This window comes from Neoarius graeffei, chromosome 26 (genome assembly GCF_027579695.1).
Source record: "Neoarius graeffei isolate fNeoGra1 chromosome 26, fNeoGra1.pri, whole genome shotgun sequence".
NCBI classification, from domain to species: Eukaryota; Metazoa; Chordata; class Actinopteri; order Siluriformes; family Ariidae; genus Neoarius; species Neoarius graeffei.
In genome coordinates, this window is record NC_083594.1 from 23,647,506 (window position 1) to 23,664,597 (window position 17,092).

Genomic DNA, 17,092 nt, shown 5'->3' on the forward strand with positions numbered 1-17,092 from the left:
GATGAAGGCCCTAGTATGAGTAGAGGTCAGAAGAAAGCAAAAAAGGTGATTTTCCACAACCCATCTATGCAAGCTGGGCTTTTCAAGCATGACTGCTATAAAAACTAAAAAAGTAGAGTGACTCAGAGCTGTTGAAGATCTTCGTGTGTGTCTTTCTTCAATTCCTACAAGGATATCAGCTTTGTGTTCAACTAAACAGGCCCAGGTTTCCCACTAAGGAAATTGAGTAAATATATATAAAATAATAATAATTACACACACACACATTTTTGTTTGGTGTGCTGTGGGATTTTTCAAATGTAAAATATGTGCTCAAGAAAGGTTGGGAAACGCTGATGCAGTATGTGGTTTGGCATTGTCATGTTGGAAAATGCAAGGTCTTCCCTGAAAGAGACGTCGTCTGGATGGGAGCATATGTTGCTCCAGAACCTGGATATACCTTTCAGTATTGATGGTGTCTTTCCAGATGTGTAAGCTGCCCATGCCACACGCACTAATGCAACCCCATGCCATCAGAGATGCAGGCTTCTGAACTGAGCGCTGATAACAACTTGGGTCGTCTTTCTCCTCTTTAGTCTGAATGACATGGCGTCCCTGATTTCCATAAAGAACTTCAAATTTTGATTCGTCTGACCACAGAACAGTTTTCCACTTTGCCACAGTCCATTTTAAATGAGCCTTGGCCCAGAGAATGTCTAAGTTATTGTAATGTGTGTGTAATGTCTGCGCTTTTGGATCATGTTTAGATACGGCTTCTTCTTTGAACTATAGAGTTTTAGCTGGCAATGGCGGATGGCACGGTGAATTGCGTTCACAGATAATGTTCTCTGGAAATATTCCTGAACCCATTTTGTGATTTCCAATACAGAAGCATGCCTGTATGTGATGCAGTGCCGTCCAAGGGCCCGAAGATCACGGGCACCCAGTATGGTTTTCTGGCCTTGACCCTTACGCGCAGAGATTCTTCCAGATTCTCTGAATCTTTTGATGATATTATGCACTGTAGATGATATGTTCAAACTCTTTGCAATTTTACACTGTCGAACTCCTTTCTGATATTGCTCCACTATTTGTCGGCGCAGAATTAGGGGGATTGGTGTTCCTCTTCCCATCTCTACTTCTGAGAGCCGCTGCCACTCCAAGATGCTCTTTTTATACCCAGTCATGTTAATGACCTATTGCCAATTGACCTAATGAGTTGCAATTTGGTCCTCCAGCTGTTCCTTTTTTGTACCTTTAACTTTTCCAGCCTCTTATTGTCCCTGTCCCAACTTTTTTGAGATGTGTTGCTGTCATGAAATTTCAAATGAGCCAATATTTGGCATGAAATTTCAAAATGTCTCACTTTCGACATTTGATATGTTGTCTATGTTCTATTGTGAATACAATATCAGTTTTTGAGATGTGTAAATTATTGCATTCCGTTTTTATATTTACAATTTGTACTTTGTCCCAACTTTTTTGGAATCGGGGTTGTACCTGCTTTCTGCTGAAGGTTTCGTAGCCCATTAGTGTTAATTCTCTGTAGTTTCACTGATTTGCTTACGTCAAGGGACAAGTAGGAGTCTACAAATTAGTCTTGAGTAAAATATGTATTAGAGTTGTGAGAATATGCTTTTAATTTTTAACCAACATGTCCATCAGATATAAGGGTGTGTTGTATCTTTCCTTTCAAGACTATACAATGCACGTCACAACGTGATCAACAGTACAGTGTACGTGTATGAAAAGGTGTGATGTAAAGCAGCCAGTAATTGAATACAAGATCATGGGATTTTTTCACTTCAATATTTTCAAGTGCCTGTGGTGGAAATTAATATCAACTGCAAGAGAAAAATTTAAGATTTTTAGTCTGTTGTATCTTTGGCTTTTTTTCCTGTCTGAATTAGTTTGTGTAGTGCTAGGCAATATGATAATGTACTGATATTGTGATTGTGTGTGTGTGTGTGTGGGGGGGGGGGGGGGGGGGGGAGTGTGTGTGTGTATGTATGTATGTATGTATGTATGACTGACTCTGTGAACGACCCATGACGTACAGTTTCTCAAGGCTCCTCATAAACTAGTAATTAAAAACTGTGTGTGGGGGGGTTAAACATTTTACTGATGGAGATGCCAAGATCCAGTTAAGATTCTAACCGTATCGTAAATACTGCCAGTAGTGCCTCAGTTCAAGGTGGTGAAATTTTACACTCCTCATATATTAATCAAATCAAGTTTATTTGTACAGCGCTTTTAACAATAAACATTGTCGCAAAGCAGCTTTACAGAATTTGAACGACTTAAAACATGAGCTAATTTTATCCCTAATCTATCCCCAATGAGCAAGCCTGTGGCGACGGTGGCAAGGAAAAACTCCCTCAGACGACATGAGGAAGAAACCTCGAGAGGAACCAGACTCAAAAGGGAACCTATCCTCATTTGGGCAACAACAGACAGCCTGACTATAATATTAACAGTTTTAACAGGTATAACCCTCAACTGTCCTCATGGGGCCGTCCTTCACAGGAGTGGGGCGATAAAACTCCGACCAGACACAGGGCACCAGGATGGATCAAGCAGGTCCGAGGGGCAGAAGAGGCCAGCATCTCAATCCCAGGATCAACATGTAACTCAGAGGGACAGATGGGGGGGGGGAAGAGAAAGAAAACACGTTGTTAGGTATGCCCTAAAAATGACAAGTATTAAATCTGTGTGGTAGGCTCGCAGAGACGAGAGTCTTTACATCAGGCATGACACACAATGGCATGTTAATATGGTAAAAAATATATCATGACCTGCTCTGGCTGGATGCTTGATTGGGTGATGGGAGCACACTCCTCAGCAATGATGAGATGCAGATGGGACCCTTAGGCCTGGCCAAGACAATTCAGTTACATTTCACCGGGTCTGGGACATGCGACAGAATGTCTGACGGCCGATTCCCTGCAGGCTACGATAGCCAGTCGAGGTCCCCACCGTCTCCACCAAAAGATTTCCTGTTGACTCCATGTAACTCAGAGGGACAGATTTGGGGTGGGGGGGGAGAGAAAGAAAACACAGGTGGTTAGGTATGCCCAATGTCACCTGAATAAGTAGGAACAGTATACATATTGCACCGAGTACAAGCAGGGACTCCGGCAACTAACTGACAGCATAACTAAAAGGAGAGAGCCAGAAGGTAACAGGCATGAGGGAGCCCCGGGACATAAAGCAGCCAGCCACTACACCGTCAACAAACTCGAGTGAGCAAGCGAGTGGGGGACTGACAGCATCCATACATCCCAGTTTACCAAAACACTCTATGTCTGAGGACCCTCCAGATCTACTCCTTTACCTCATAAACACCATTAACAAAAGGCTTGACTAAACAGATATGTTTTCAGCCTAGACTTAAACGCTGAGACTGTGCCTGATTCCCGAACACTACTTGGAAGGCTGTTCCATAACTGTGGGGCTTTGTAAGAAAAGGCTCTGCCCCCTGATGTAGCCTTCACTATACGAGGTACCAGCAGATAGCCTGCACCTTTTGATCTAAGTAGGCGTGGCGGGTCATAGAGGAGCAGAAGTTCACTCAGGTACTGTGGTGCGAGACCATTTAGTGCTTTAAAGGTCAATAGTAGTATTTTATAATCAATACAAAATTTGATTGGGAGCCAATGCAGTGTGGATAAGACAGGCGTGATGTGGTCATATTTTCTAGTTCTAGTAAGGACTCTTGCTGCGGCATTTTGAACTAACTGGAGCTTGTTTATGCACTTATTGGAACATCCAGACAGTAAGGCATTACAATAATCCAACCTGGAGGTAACGAAAGCATGGACTAGTTTTTCTGCATCATGCAATGACATATTAACATGTGGCATTCAGGAGTTTTATCTAGCTGTTTAGAATGACAGAGTTAATAGCAAGTACATTTTTTTTTATTAATTTCTTTTTTCCCCTCCTCCCTTATAGTCCAGCTGATTATGTTGGATGATTCTGATGAATGAAATGGAATTTCTGGCAGTTTTGAGAATGGTTAAGATAACGGAATTAGTCTTGTGTTCAGCCAGAGCAGATTTTACAGTGCAGTATTTCAGTCCAGGTTGTTGTTTTAGCCATCTTCCTGAATGTTATTCAGAAATGACTGCAGCAGTTGTTGTTGACCGAGCCTTGTTTGTTCAATTACCTTTTAACAGGCACCTCTCTCAGAAAATCTCCAATACCCAATGTTACATGAGTGGGCCACACCAATCTTGAGTCTCTATGCATGCATGTAAGTGGAATTTTCATCCCCTTCATCAACTGCAGCAAAAATAGTGTGAAAATTTTAATAGAAAGTTGAAATGTGTGTCTCTTGCGCTCTCTCTCTCTCTCAGGTGCCAGTTTTTACCAGTCTGCCATGTGTATGACTTTTCACTGAATGACCTGCTTAATCCTAGTAAGTAAATGTTTTTGTTTAAAGTGCATAATGATATTAACAGAAAAGTCAACAGAAATGTGTTCGACCTATGGTCAGGAGATTGTGAGTTCTGATGTCTGCTAAGGAAACACTGCTGAGCAGGATGCTTAATTTTGACTTATTTTATGTATTAGTCTTCCATGTTCTATGGATTGATGGATGTTTTGTGCACTTTACCCAGTCAGATTAAAAATTAGATTTTAATATATATAAAACAGATTTGTCCTGCTGTGTTAACAAATTGCTGTCATCTGGATAGATTCTGGATCTCAAGGTCACTTTTTATTTTATTTATTTTTGGGAGATGTGCAGTGTATGAGCGGTCCATATGTCAGCTCAGTGTTGTGGGGTTTGTGTGTGTGTGTGTGTGTGTGTGTGTGAGATGCTCTATAGGCAAGAAGCCATATGAATGTCTGTTTTTCTTCCTGACCTTGTTGCTTCAGCAAAATTTCTACAGGAAATGCACTGTGGCTGTACTGTAGATTGTGTTCCTTGTGTACTCCAGTTATTTAGAACTAATTTGTTAAATAAGTTATTTAATCACCCATTACTTGTTATACTGCTGGAAACGGGTGGAGTGCCTACTTCGGGTCGGGGGGAGTTGCTACCTCAAGTGGAGGAGTTTAAGTATCTTCGGGTCTTGTTCACGAGTGAGGGTAGAGGGGAGCAGGAGTTGGACAGACAGCTTGGCGCAGCGTCAGCAGTGATGCGGACGCTAAACCGGTCTGTTGTAGTAAAGAGAGAGCTGAGCCAAAAGGCAAAGCTCTCAATTTACTGGTCCATCTATGTTCCCACCCTCACCTATGGTCACGAGCTGTGGGTAGTGACTGAAAGAATGAGATCACAGATACAAGCGGTTGAAATGAGTTTTCTCTGCAGGGTGGCTGGGCTCTCCCTTAGAGACAGTGTGAGAAGCTTTGTCATTCTGGAGAGACTCAGAGTAGAACTGCTGCTCCTCCACATCGAAAGGAGTCAGTTGAGGTGGTTCAGGCACCTTGTTAGGATGCCTCCCTGGATGCCTCCCAGGGGAGGTTCTCTGGGCATGCCCCATCTGGAGGAGACCCTGGGTCAGACCCAGGACATGCTGGAGAGATTACATTTCTCAGCTGGCCTGGGAATGCCTCAGTATTCCCCTGGAAGAGCTGGTGGAGGTGGCTGGGGAGAGGTAAGTCTGGGCTGCTCTGCTTAGGCTGATATCCCTGCGACCCGGACCCGGATAAGCGGCAGAAAATGGATGGATGCTTGTTGTTCCTCACTTTAATTTCTGCATTTCTTATTGCAGAGCCTAAAAGAACAATCCTTATTTTGAGTGGAATTCAAAATTTCCTGCACTTTCGGAAACGGAGGTTGGAAATAATTGCAGACCACCAGCAGGCTTTTGTAAGTCCTTTTTGTAAAATTATGAACATGACTATATACCTGAACCAATGCCCAGATATAGTATCATTTGTATCAGGAATGTAGAGTTGATTTGTCCGAAATTATCATTATCAATTCCATTTTGCAGTCTTAAAGAAGGTGTATATTTGAAGTTTTGTTATTCAATTCTGTCCTTTTGTGTTTTTTCTCTGCTTATTCCTAACTTTGTTTATTCATTTTTTCCTCACTTTGTCTTAGTTTTATACTTTTTGCATTGATTTTATAAAGGAAACTGTAATACAACCCCGATTCCAAAAAAGTTGGGACAAAGTACAAATTGTAAATATAAAAACGGAATGCAATAATTTACACATCTCAAAAACTGATATTGTATTCACAATAGAACATAGACAACATATCAAATGTTGAAAGTGAGACATTTTGAAATTTCATGCCAAATATTGGCTCATTTTGAAATTTCATGACAGCAACACATCTCAAAAAAGTTGGGACAGGGGCAATAAGAGGTTGGAAAAGTTAAAGGTACAAAAAAGGAACAGCTGGAGGACCAAATTGCAACTCATTAGGTCAATTGGCAATAGGTCATTAACATGACTGGGTATAAAAAGAGCATCTTGGAGTGGCAGCGGCTCTCAGAAGTAAAGATGGGAAGAGGATCACCAATCCCCCTAATTCTGCACCGACAAATAGTGGAGAATCAGAAAGGAGTTCGACAGTATAAAATTGCAAAGAGTTTGAACATATCATCTACAGTGCATAATATCATCAAAAGATTCAGAGAATCTGGAAGAATCTCTGTGCGCAAGGGTCAAGGCCGGAAAACCATACTGGGTGCCTGTGATCTTCGGGCCCTTATGGTGATGATACACGGGGCAACTTTTTGGGCAATGTTGCCGAGCAATGTTGCTGGGCAATTACGTTTTGACTCTTTTCTATTGAGATTGGGCAACATTGTTTCTTTCTGAATGGTTTTGATAATCTCTGGCAACTTTTTGAGAAGCCAATCAGAACGTGAGTATCGAGTCATGTGACCTCCGGTGAGGTTCGGATCAGAAATTTCAAACAAATATGGCGGCCGCTCAGTGTCAGTGGAGTGAAGAGATGGAGAGACTCCTCATCTGTTTTTACGTCGGTAAGTTGTTATTTTAATATTCTATATGGAGGAATTTACCTCACCAAAGCTCTAAAAAACAACAGACAGCTTGATTAAATGGTCACAGCAAAAATTAAGACATCGGTTTTTGTTTGTTTGTTTGTTTGTTTGTTTTTAAGCTAACTGTAAACTGCCGTTGCTAACTGTTGTTGCCCATTGTTAGTTGCCCTGAAAAGTTGCCCTGTGTCTCACCTAGTTGCCCGTTGCCAGCAACATTGCTCGGGAACATTGCCCAAAAAGTTGCCCCGTGTATCATCACCATTAGACGGCACTGCATCACATACAGGCATGCTTCTGTATTGGAAATCACAAAATGGGCTCAGGAATATTTCCAGAGAGCATTATCTGTGAACACAATTCACCGTGCCATCCGCCATTGCCAGCTAAAACTCTATAGTTCAAAGAAGAAGCCGTATCTAAACGTGATCCAGACGTGCAGACGTCTTCTCTGGGCCAAGGCTCATTTAAAATGGACTGTGGCAAAGTGGAAAACTGTTCTGTGGTCAGACGAATCAAAATGTGAAGTTCTTTATGGAAATCAGGGACGCCGTGTCATTCGGACTAAAGAGGAGAAGGACGACCCGAGTTGTTATCAGCGCTCAGTTCAGAAGCCTGCATCTCTGATGGTATGGGGTTGCATTAGTGCGTGTGGCATGGGCAGCTTACACATCTGGAAAGACACCATCAATGCTGAAAGGTATATCCAGGTTCTAGAGCAACATATGCTCCTATCCAGACGACGTCTCTTTCAGGGAGGACCTTGCATTTTCCAGCATGACAACGGCAAACCACATACTGCATCAATTACAGCATCATGGCTGCGTAGAAGAAGGGTCCGGGTACTGAACTGGCCAGCCTGCAGTCCAGATCTTTCACCCATAGAAAACATTTGACGCATCATAAAACGGATGATACGACAAAAAAAGACCTAAGACAGTTGAGCAACTAGAATCCTACATTAGACAAGAATGGGTTAACATTATCCCTAAACTTGAGCAACTTGTCTCCTCAGTCCCCAGACGTTTACAGACTGTTGTAAAGAGAAAAGGGGATGTCTCACAGTGGTAAACATGGCCTTGTCCCAACTTTTTTTGAGATGTTGTTGTCATGAAATTTAAAATCACCTAATTTTTCTCTTTAAATGATACATTTTCTCAGTTTAAACATTTGATATGTCATCTATGTTCTTTTCTGAATAAGATATGGAATTTTGAAACTTCCATCATTGCATTCCGTTTTTATTTACAATCTGTACTTTGTCCCAAATTTTTTGGAATCGGGATTGTATTACATTATATGTCTGAATAGTAAATCAGTCTGGTTTTCATAAGCGTTAAAATATTTTGTGCAATATCATGATCATTTATTGTGGTTTAAAATATCGACGCAATAATTGTGACGTGAAAATCTTGTCCACTTTTCTTGTTGCTACAGCGGGCAGATATGGATAAACTTCAGTCATGCACAAAAGGCATTAAGGAAGCTGAAAAGAAGATAGAAAAACTCATGTAGGTACTTCTTTTGTTCTTAAGGTGCTAGTCTAACAAAAATTGCATCATAAAGTCCTGGGTTTTCTGTGCATGATGCTTAAAGTTGTAAAGTTCACCGATTTTAAATAAATTGGTTTGAAAAATAAATTTTTTTGCATCTGAATTCCATTCCAAAATTCACTAAAAGCTTGTCCGCCATTATTAGATCGCAGTGATTTCACAGGTCAGCAGCACTGCATGCGTCACATCGTATGCACCACTGCCTTCTTTTGTCTACATGGACTCTGTACTATTCTCTGCAGTGGCGTACGTTCTTGATACTGATTCTTTTGAAAAAGATGACGAAAGCTCTTCAAGTTCGTCCTCAGTCTTTGGTTGGTTGTATGAGGATGATTTAGAACCTCTAGCCACAGAGAAAGATGTGGACAAATACACAAGCCAAGTCGCTAGTGAAACGGAGAACCAACTGCTCTAGCAGTTTTCTGGAACCCAGGAAGTTAATACATTGTACAAATCATAGTTTTTGTTTGTTTGCTTGTGTTTTTGTTTATTCATACATACTGGTTTGGTGTTCAACTTCTACAGTTATGATAAAGCAGTGTCTGTAATGGGGTCAATCCATGTGAAATCACCAGAGGCCTCGCTACTGACCATCTCAGATTTGCTTCATACTATCTGGAAATATTGTCAGTGTGCCCAATAAATAGTGTACAAAATTTTAGGCTTGTACCTTCATTAGTTTCTGAGATATAGGGGCTTTAAACAAGGGGCGTGGCCCCAATTTCACTGTTGAAACGCATGCTACAGAAAACAGATCTAACTTCCATAAGTCATTACTTTTAAACTACTCATGCAAGATGCATGAAATTTTCAAGGATTGTTCTTCAATGCCAGACGCCTTTTAAATACTAAAATAGAAAGTTCACATTTCAGTATTTGCCAACTTGTGGCTTGCTGAAAATCATTAAAAAAAAAATGCTTTGGAGCAACTTTGACGCCCCATATCTCCACATTAAAGCACACCAGATCTTTCAAATTTTCTTATTTATTACTCATATTATAGTACTCTTTAGGCAACTAGGTATGTGTTCAAAAGAAATCAAACTTTCTGATTTATTAGGCTTTAAAAGTTAAACATTTTTCCACCTATAATTCAAATGCATATTGCAAATGTATGACAAGGTCTACCATAAAAACAATTCTACCACTGGAAAGAGCTTGTTCTGATTAGCAAATGCACAAGATATGAAGTTGGTACCCTAAACCAAACTATAAATATTAAGGTATCAAGTACGGCATGCTTTACGATTAAATTTTCAGCTGAAAATACAATTTCTCATTCTCATCCCTGTATAAGTGGGGCATCAATGATTTTCATGACATGCACCAGAGGGACCCAACAGTTATCCTCTCTCCTGGGCCAGCTGTAAGTCTGAGGGGGACCATGAGGATGCATAAAATGTTACTTGTACATCTTGTTCCTCCTCTGATAATGCACGAACGTTGCCTATCCACCACTATCTGTCATACAAATGTACAACATATTTACCAGGAATTGTATCTGCCAGAGAGACTGCTGATTTAACAGGGGTTTTATGCATTACTTGTGGCCGATTCCCACTCATATCCACTATGAAGCTAGGACCACCTGACACCCTGCTGACCTGCAGCTGGTTGGACATGATTGGAACGAATGAGTGGTTGTCTCCTGTTCCAGGAATAGTAGCTGACCTTGAAAACCTTGTCTCCAATGCTTTTCCACTCTCCGTAACTTCCCCTGTACCAACCCAGATGAAATGGATGTTCTTGATATGTTTTTCTGCCCACAAAAACAGACCAGATGGGGTTAGTATGTGATCACTCGTGATTGCCTGTAAGCTAGCTCGAGCTGCTGACTGCTTTACAGTGCCTCCAATACCATCACAGGGTGATTTTACCATAAGTAAATATGTGCTTCTAAGGAATAGTGATAAAAATCCTAATGAATTGTGGTTTTTCAATTTTTATGCATCTCTGGATGCATCCAAGTAGACTATATGCCTTAAAACAACATTTCCGTCTATCGTAAAACATGCTGCATTTGATACCTTTTAATATTTATAGTTTGGTTTAGGGTACCAACTTCATATTTTGTGCATTTGCTAATCAGAACAAGCTCTTTCCATTGGTAGAATTGTTTTTATGGTAGACCTTGTCATACATTTGTAATATGCATTTGAATTATAGGCGCAATTTTTTTTTTTTAACAGCCTAATAAATCAAAGTTTGATTTCTTTTGAACACATACCTAGTTGCCTAAAGAGTACTATAACATGAGTAATAAATAAGAAAATTTGAAAGATCTGGTTTGCTTTAATGTGGAGATATGGGGGGTCAAAGTTGCTCCAAAGCCCTTTAATTTAATTTTTTTTTTAATGATTTTCAGCAAGCCATAACTTGGCAAATATTGAACTGTGAACTTTGTATTTTTTAGTATTTAAAGGCGTCTGGCATTGAAGAACAATCCTTGAAAATTTAATGTATCCTGCATGAATAGTTTAAAAGTAATGACTTATGGAAGTTAGGTCCGTTTTCTGTAGCACGCGTTTCAACAGTGAAATTGGGGCCACGCCCCTTTTTTAAAGCCCTTATCTCAGACTACTGAAGGTACAAGCCTAAAATTTTGTACACTATTGGGCACACTGACGATATTTCCAGAAAGTATGAAGCAAATCTGAGATGGTCAGTGGCGAACATTTTTCTAAATCTGGTGATTTGGGGCGGAATTACTCAATGGTCATCTTTGTAACCTCACTTGGTAGGCACAAGGCTAAATAATGGCAGTAATCAGACACTTTCACTTTTAGTGCTGGAGCCAGCAAGAGTGGGTGGTGCATTATGCCATATGCATTGGGCGCAGCGAGCACACAACAGCCAGGGATTTATTAGGGTTCACCTTCAAAACAAAGTTGCTCATAAAACTACAACCTTTTCTGGTTCGAACAGTACCGACTAGGACCATGTAGACCCTTTCTATTTTGTGCTACAACATTAGTAGAGGGGTGTGTGTTAGAGGAGGGGTCATTGCGCAATTACCATTATTTATTTTTACTAAAATCACTATCTCTGCAACCATAAAGATAGATAGATAGATAGATAGATAGATAGATAGATAGATAGATAGATAGATAGATATTTTTTTCCCCCAAAATTCCAAAACTTATGATCTTACGTTTTGCTCATGATGTGATAAAATCTTTCAGAGCCTATAAATACAGAAAAAAAACCTGATGAGTTAGTTGAGAGATAACAGAATGGCGTGTCCATTCATTTTATATTGAAATAACGATTTAGATGCAATATAACATCGCTCATGTTTCAGTGGACAAAATGGCAACAAGATTCAGTAATGCACAGGGAAGTTTATTATAGAGTGATTTATGAATTAATCTTACAATGGCCTTTTCTTTCATGTTAATTCCATGATTATTGTAGGGAATTTACCTTAAAATTTCAAACAGGTTCATTCATCTCATCTCATTATCTCTAGCCGCTTTATCCTGTTCTACAGGGTCGCAGGCAAGCTGGAGCCTATCCCAGCTGACTACGGGCGAAAGGCGGGGTACACCCTGGACAAGTCACCAGGTCATCACAGGGCTGACACATAGACACAGACAACCATTCACACTCACATTCACACCTACGGTCAATTTAGAGTCACCAGTTAACCTAACCTGCATGTCTTTGGACTGTGGGGGAAACCGGAGCACCCGGAGGAAACCCACGCGGACACGGGGAGAACATGCAAACTCCGCACAGAAAGGCCCTCGTCGGCCACGGGGCTCAAACCCAGACCTTCTTGCTGTGAGGCGACAGCGCTAACCACTACACCATCATGCAGCCCCTTAAACAGGTTCAATTCACCTTAAAATTTGGTTCTCTGTAAAGGGACACCATAAGTGTCAGGGAAGAGTTGGAGACTGATGTATGTGCAGAAGATGATTTTATTTATAAAGCTGATGACAAGCAAATAATCCAAATTGGTGAGCAGAGATCAGAAACGGTAAACAAGCAAAAGGTTGGGCGAGGCACAAATGGATTAGCACAGGCAAAGACGGAAGTGCGCACCAAAAAAATAAAAAATAAAAAAAAAAACAGGAGCCAAGGATTGGTAATGTGTACATAACACAGTACACTTTGCAATACTTCGCAGTGAGCGTGTGTTTTGAGTCTTTATATAGGTGCACTGATTGCACCTTCACCTTGTGTGCAGGTGTGCATAGTTGATGGCGTGCGTGGTCCGAAGCGCACCCGAGAGTCCAGCTGACGCATGCACCATGGCGCACAGGTGTGACAGGAAGATGATCATAGGTTTTGGAATTTTGAAAAAAAATCATCTATGGTTGCAGAGATATGTTGATAGTTATTTATTTATTTTTTTTAAAGTTAAAAAAATTAAATAATTGCGTGCTGACCTCCCCCAAAACACACACACAACTCTACTTAATGTTGTAGCATTAAATAGTCTATATGGTCCTAATTGGTACTGTTAAAACCAGAAAAGGTTGTAGCTTTATGAGCAATTTAATTTTGGAACCCTAACAAATTCCTGGCTGTTGCATGCTCGCTGTGCACAACGTGCCACCTACTCTTGCCGGCTCCAGCACGAAAAGTGAAAGTGCATAATTACTGCCGTTATTTAACCTTGTATAAAACTTTAGAACTGCTATCAGTGAAAAGGATAAGACTAAGGACAACTAAATAAATTCAAGCAACAGGCTAAACACAAGCTTGACACTCGCTGTGCAGTGAGCTCTTTGGGATGGTGCTTCTGACTTTTCTGTTTCCAGATCGCAGGAACTGTTCTGTGTACCAAACATCGCTCAAATCCTGCTACAGTAGTATGCAAAAGTTTGGGCACCCCTGGTCAAAATTGCTGTTACTGTGAACAGTTGAGCAAGTTGAAGATGAAATGATCTCCAAAAGGCATAAAGTTAAAGATGACTCATTCCCTTTATATTTTAAGCAAAAACAATTTATTTCCATCTTCTACATTTAAGGAAAAGGCCCTGAAGCAAAAGTTTGGGCACCCTGCATGGTTAGTACCTAGTAACACCCCCTTTGGCAAGTATCACAGCTTGTAAACACTTTTTGTAGCCAGCTAATTTTTTTTTTTTTTTTTTTTGTAGCCAGCTAATAATCTTTCAGGTCTTACCTGGGGGATTTTCACACATTTGTCCTTGCAAAAGGCTTCTAGTTGTAAAAGTTTCTTGAGCTGGCTTGCATGCACTGCTCTTTTGAGATCTATCCACAGATTTTCAATGATGTTTAGGTCAGGGGACTGTGAGGGTCAGGGCGAAACCTTCAGCTTGTGCCTCTTGAGGTATTCCATTGTAGATTTTGAGGTGTGTTTTGGATCATCGTCTTATTGTAGGACCCATCCTCTTTTTAACTTCAACTTTTTTACATGTGGTGTGATGTTTGCTTCCAGAATTTGCTGGTATTTATTCGAATCCATGCTTCCCTCGACCAGTGAAATGTGCCTTGTGCCACTGGCTGCAACACAACCCCAAAGCATGATCGATCCACACCCATGCTTCAGAGTGGGAGAGGTGTTCTTTTCCTGGAATTTGGCACCCTTTTTTCTCCAAACATACCTTTGCACATTGCGGCCACAAAGTTCTATTTTGATTTCATCAGTCCACAGGATTTGTTTCCAAAATGCATCAGGCTTATTTAGATGTTCATTTGCAAACTTCAGACACTGAATTTTGTGGCTAGGACGCAGGAAAGGTTTTTTGTTTGTTTTCTTCTGATGACTGTCCCAGGAAGGTCATATTTGTTCAAGTGTCGCTGCATAGTAGAACAGTGCACCACCACTCCAGGGTCTGCTAAATCTTTCTGAAGGTCCTTTGCAGTCAAACAGGGTGGGTTTTTTTTTTTTTGCCTTTCTAGGAATCTAATGAGCTCTTTCAAAGTTTTCTTCTTCCGGACCTCACCTTGATCTCCACTGTTTCTGTTCACTGCTGTTTCTTAACATTACAGTCTGAGGAAACAGCCACCTGAAAACACTTTGCTACGTTCTTGTAGCCTTCTCCTGCTTTGTGAGCATCAATTATTTTATTATTCAGAATGAGAGGGAGTTGCTTAGAGGAGCCCATGGCTGTTGATTTTAGGGACAAGTTTGAGGAGTCAGAGAATTTATACAGCTTTGAAATCTGCATCATCTGACCTTTCCTAACGAAGAATTTGAACAAGCCACAGCTCAATAAGCTAATTAAGGTCTGGAACGTTGGTAAAAGTTACCTGAGAACTCAAGTGTATTTGGGTGCCCAAACTTTTGCATGGTGTTCCTTTTCTTTTTTCACTCTCCAATTGTACAAAACAAAAATAATACACAAATCTTGCAGAAAACGCTGAAAAGAAATGTCTTTACCTTTATGCCTTTTGGTGATCGGTTCATCTTCTGTTCACTTAACTATTCACAGTAACAGACATTTTCAGTAAGGGTGCTCAAACTTTTGCATGCCACTGTATGTGAATCTGCCTCACAAATGTATCTTTTTCAAAATGTATGGAGCAGACACCAAACTGTCCTGTCGGCTTGAAGTTACCTCTGTCTGTACAAATCAAACCCATTCATTCCATAACTGTCCTGCTGACTTTGGGCTATAATGGATCAAAATTCCACTTTTTTTTTTTTGTAAAATCTGCTAACTTGAAAGACACACGACTGTTAAGAGGTATGCTTTTGGTTTTAGTTTTGCTGTGGAATAAATCATTTAAAACGTGCTACACTTTGCAAAGCAGACAAAGCCAGAAATGCCACAAACTTTCAAGTGTTGTGCATATGACGTCACTTCCTTTGAATTAACAGTAACTTGCCAGGAATGCATTTGTGTAATGGCAGACTTGGAGCCAAACTTTACCTGCTAAATAGAACATGTTCCCAGTCTCGGGTTAAAATACAATTTGGACAGTAAACTATTTAACGTGTCTAGTTTTATAAGGTATAACTTCCAGGGGTGATGTCATTTTTGTAAGACTAGCACTTTAAATACTGTGGTATTTCTTACCCCCCCTAAAAAAGTGTGGTCAAGGTTCAATCTACATTACTTATATTAGGTATGTGGTTATGACCCATTCCTGTGTCAGTTTTGTAACCTTTACAAGTGTTCTTGCTCAGGACAGTCCCACCAGAACAGCAAGCAGAGGCTAAAGAACTGGCTGCAGCACTTGCAGAAGTGAAAAATGCTACCATGCAAGAAACCCAGGAAGTGGTGAGATCTTTCTTCAAACATGAACTAGTGCGCTAGGATGGGAAATGTTTGGGTTTTATGCCTCCACCACCGTAAGGTGCAGGAGGCATTATGTTTTTGGGTTGTGCATCCGTCCTGAAACCTTGTGAACGTGATATCTCAAAGGCTAATGAAAGGAATTTCACCAAACTTTCACCATTTGTGCACTTTGGGACAAACATGAACTGATTAGATTTTGAGATCAAAAGGTCTAAGGTCAAAGTCGCTGTGAGGTCAAATGTCTGTCCAGAAACCTTGTGAACACTATCTCCAAGGCTAATACAAGTAATTTCACCAGGTCAAGATTACTGTGAGGTCAAATGTCCATCCCCAAATCACAACTTAAGGCATGTAGTCTACCAGGCGGAGGCATCCCTATTGACGCCGTTGGCGTCGAGTTCTATCTAGTTTAATTTTTGAAGGGGTGCACAAGGCCCTTTTCTACCACCTTGAATTATTTCCATCTTGACCCATTCTGTCCTTTTTCACAAAAAAAGCGCTGATTTGGGGCAAAGGCATCAGTGTTTTGAGACTGACGATGATTTGTGACAAATTACATCAATCTGGGTGTTCCCCCTGCCCAAATTATCCAGGCTTTTCAATTATGTAATTTGAGCTACACCCTGTATTTCTGAATTTGGGCTTTTTCCATCATGATGCAGGGTAATTTGGGCTTTTCTGCACACGCAAAGTGCTGTTTTCCCAGCGCTCGGTGTTTAAACCTGCTGCTGTTGCTTTTTTTAGCTATAAAGTTCTCATCTCATTATCTCTAGCCGCTTTATCCTTCTACAGGGTCGCAGGCAAGCTGGAGCCTATCCCAGCTGACTACAGGCAAAAGGCGGGGTACACCCTGGACAAGTCGCCAGGTCATCACAGGGCTGACACATGGACACAGACAGCCATTCACACACTCATTCACACCTACGGTCAATTTAGAGTCACCAGTTAACCTAACCTGCATGTCTTTGGACTGTGGGGGGAAACCGGAGCACCCGGAGGAAACCCACGGGGAGAACATGCAAACTCCACACAGAAAGGCCCTCGCCGGCCACAGGGCTCGAACCTGGACCTTCTTGCTGTGAGGCGACAGCGCTAACCACTACACCACCGTGCCGCCCCCAGCTATAAAGTTATGAATAAATAAAGAAATCTATGAATGTTATTTTTACCTTTTATTGCAAAATGTCTATAGCATTAATCCCTCTTGATGTACATGACAAAAATAATTAGAATACAGTTAGTATTTAAAAGATGTGTTGGGGCCTGAGGAGAGCCTGGAGGAAAGGAGCCTGTGAATGAAAAAGCAAGTTATGCACTGTTGCCATTAAAGACAAACCTGTAGCAGACCTGCGACACAAAAGGTTTTTCAGTC

At 40.9% G+C, this 17,092-nt stretch overlaps 1 protein-coding gene across 3 annotated transcripts in view; it reads left to right on the forward strand.

Moving 5' to 3' along the window:
* Positions 1–17,092, forward strand: part of nuf2 (UF2 component of NDC80 kinetochore complex) — a 46,863-nt gene that overhangs the window by 20,744 nt on the left and 9,027 nt on the right. For all 3 annotated transcript variants that reach the window (XM_060910958.1, XM_060910957.1, XM_060910959.1), the window contains 5 exons: positions 4,158–4,234; positions 4,338–4,399; positions 5,703–5,800; positions 8,388–8,461; positions 15,609–15,702. In XM_060910958.1, the coding sequence (XP_060766941.1) occupies positions 4,158–4,234; positions 4,338–4,399; positions 5,703–5,800; positions 8,388–8,461; positions 15,609–15,702 (405 nt within the window). The remainder of the gene's footprint in view (positions 1–4,157; positions 4,235–4,337; positions 4,400–5,702; positions 5,801–8,387; positions 8,462–15,608; positions 15,703–17,092) is intronic.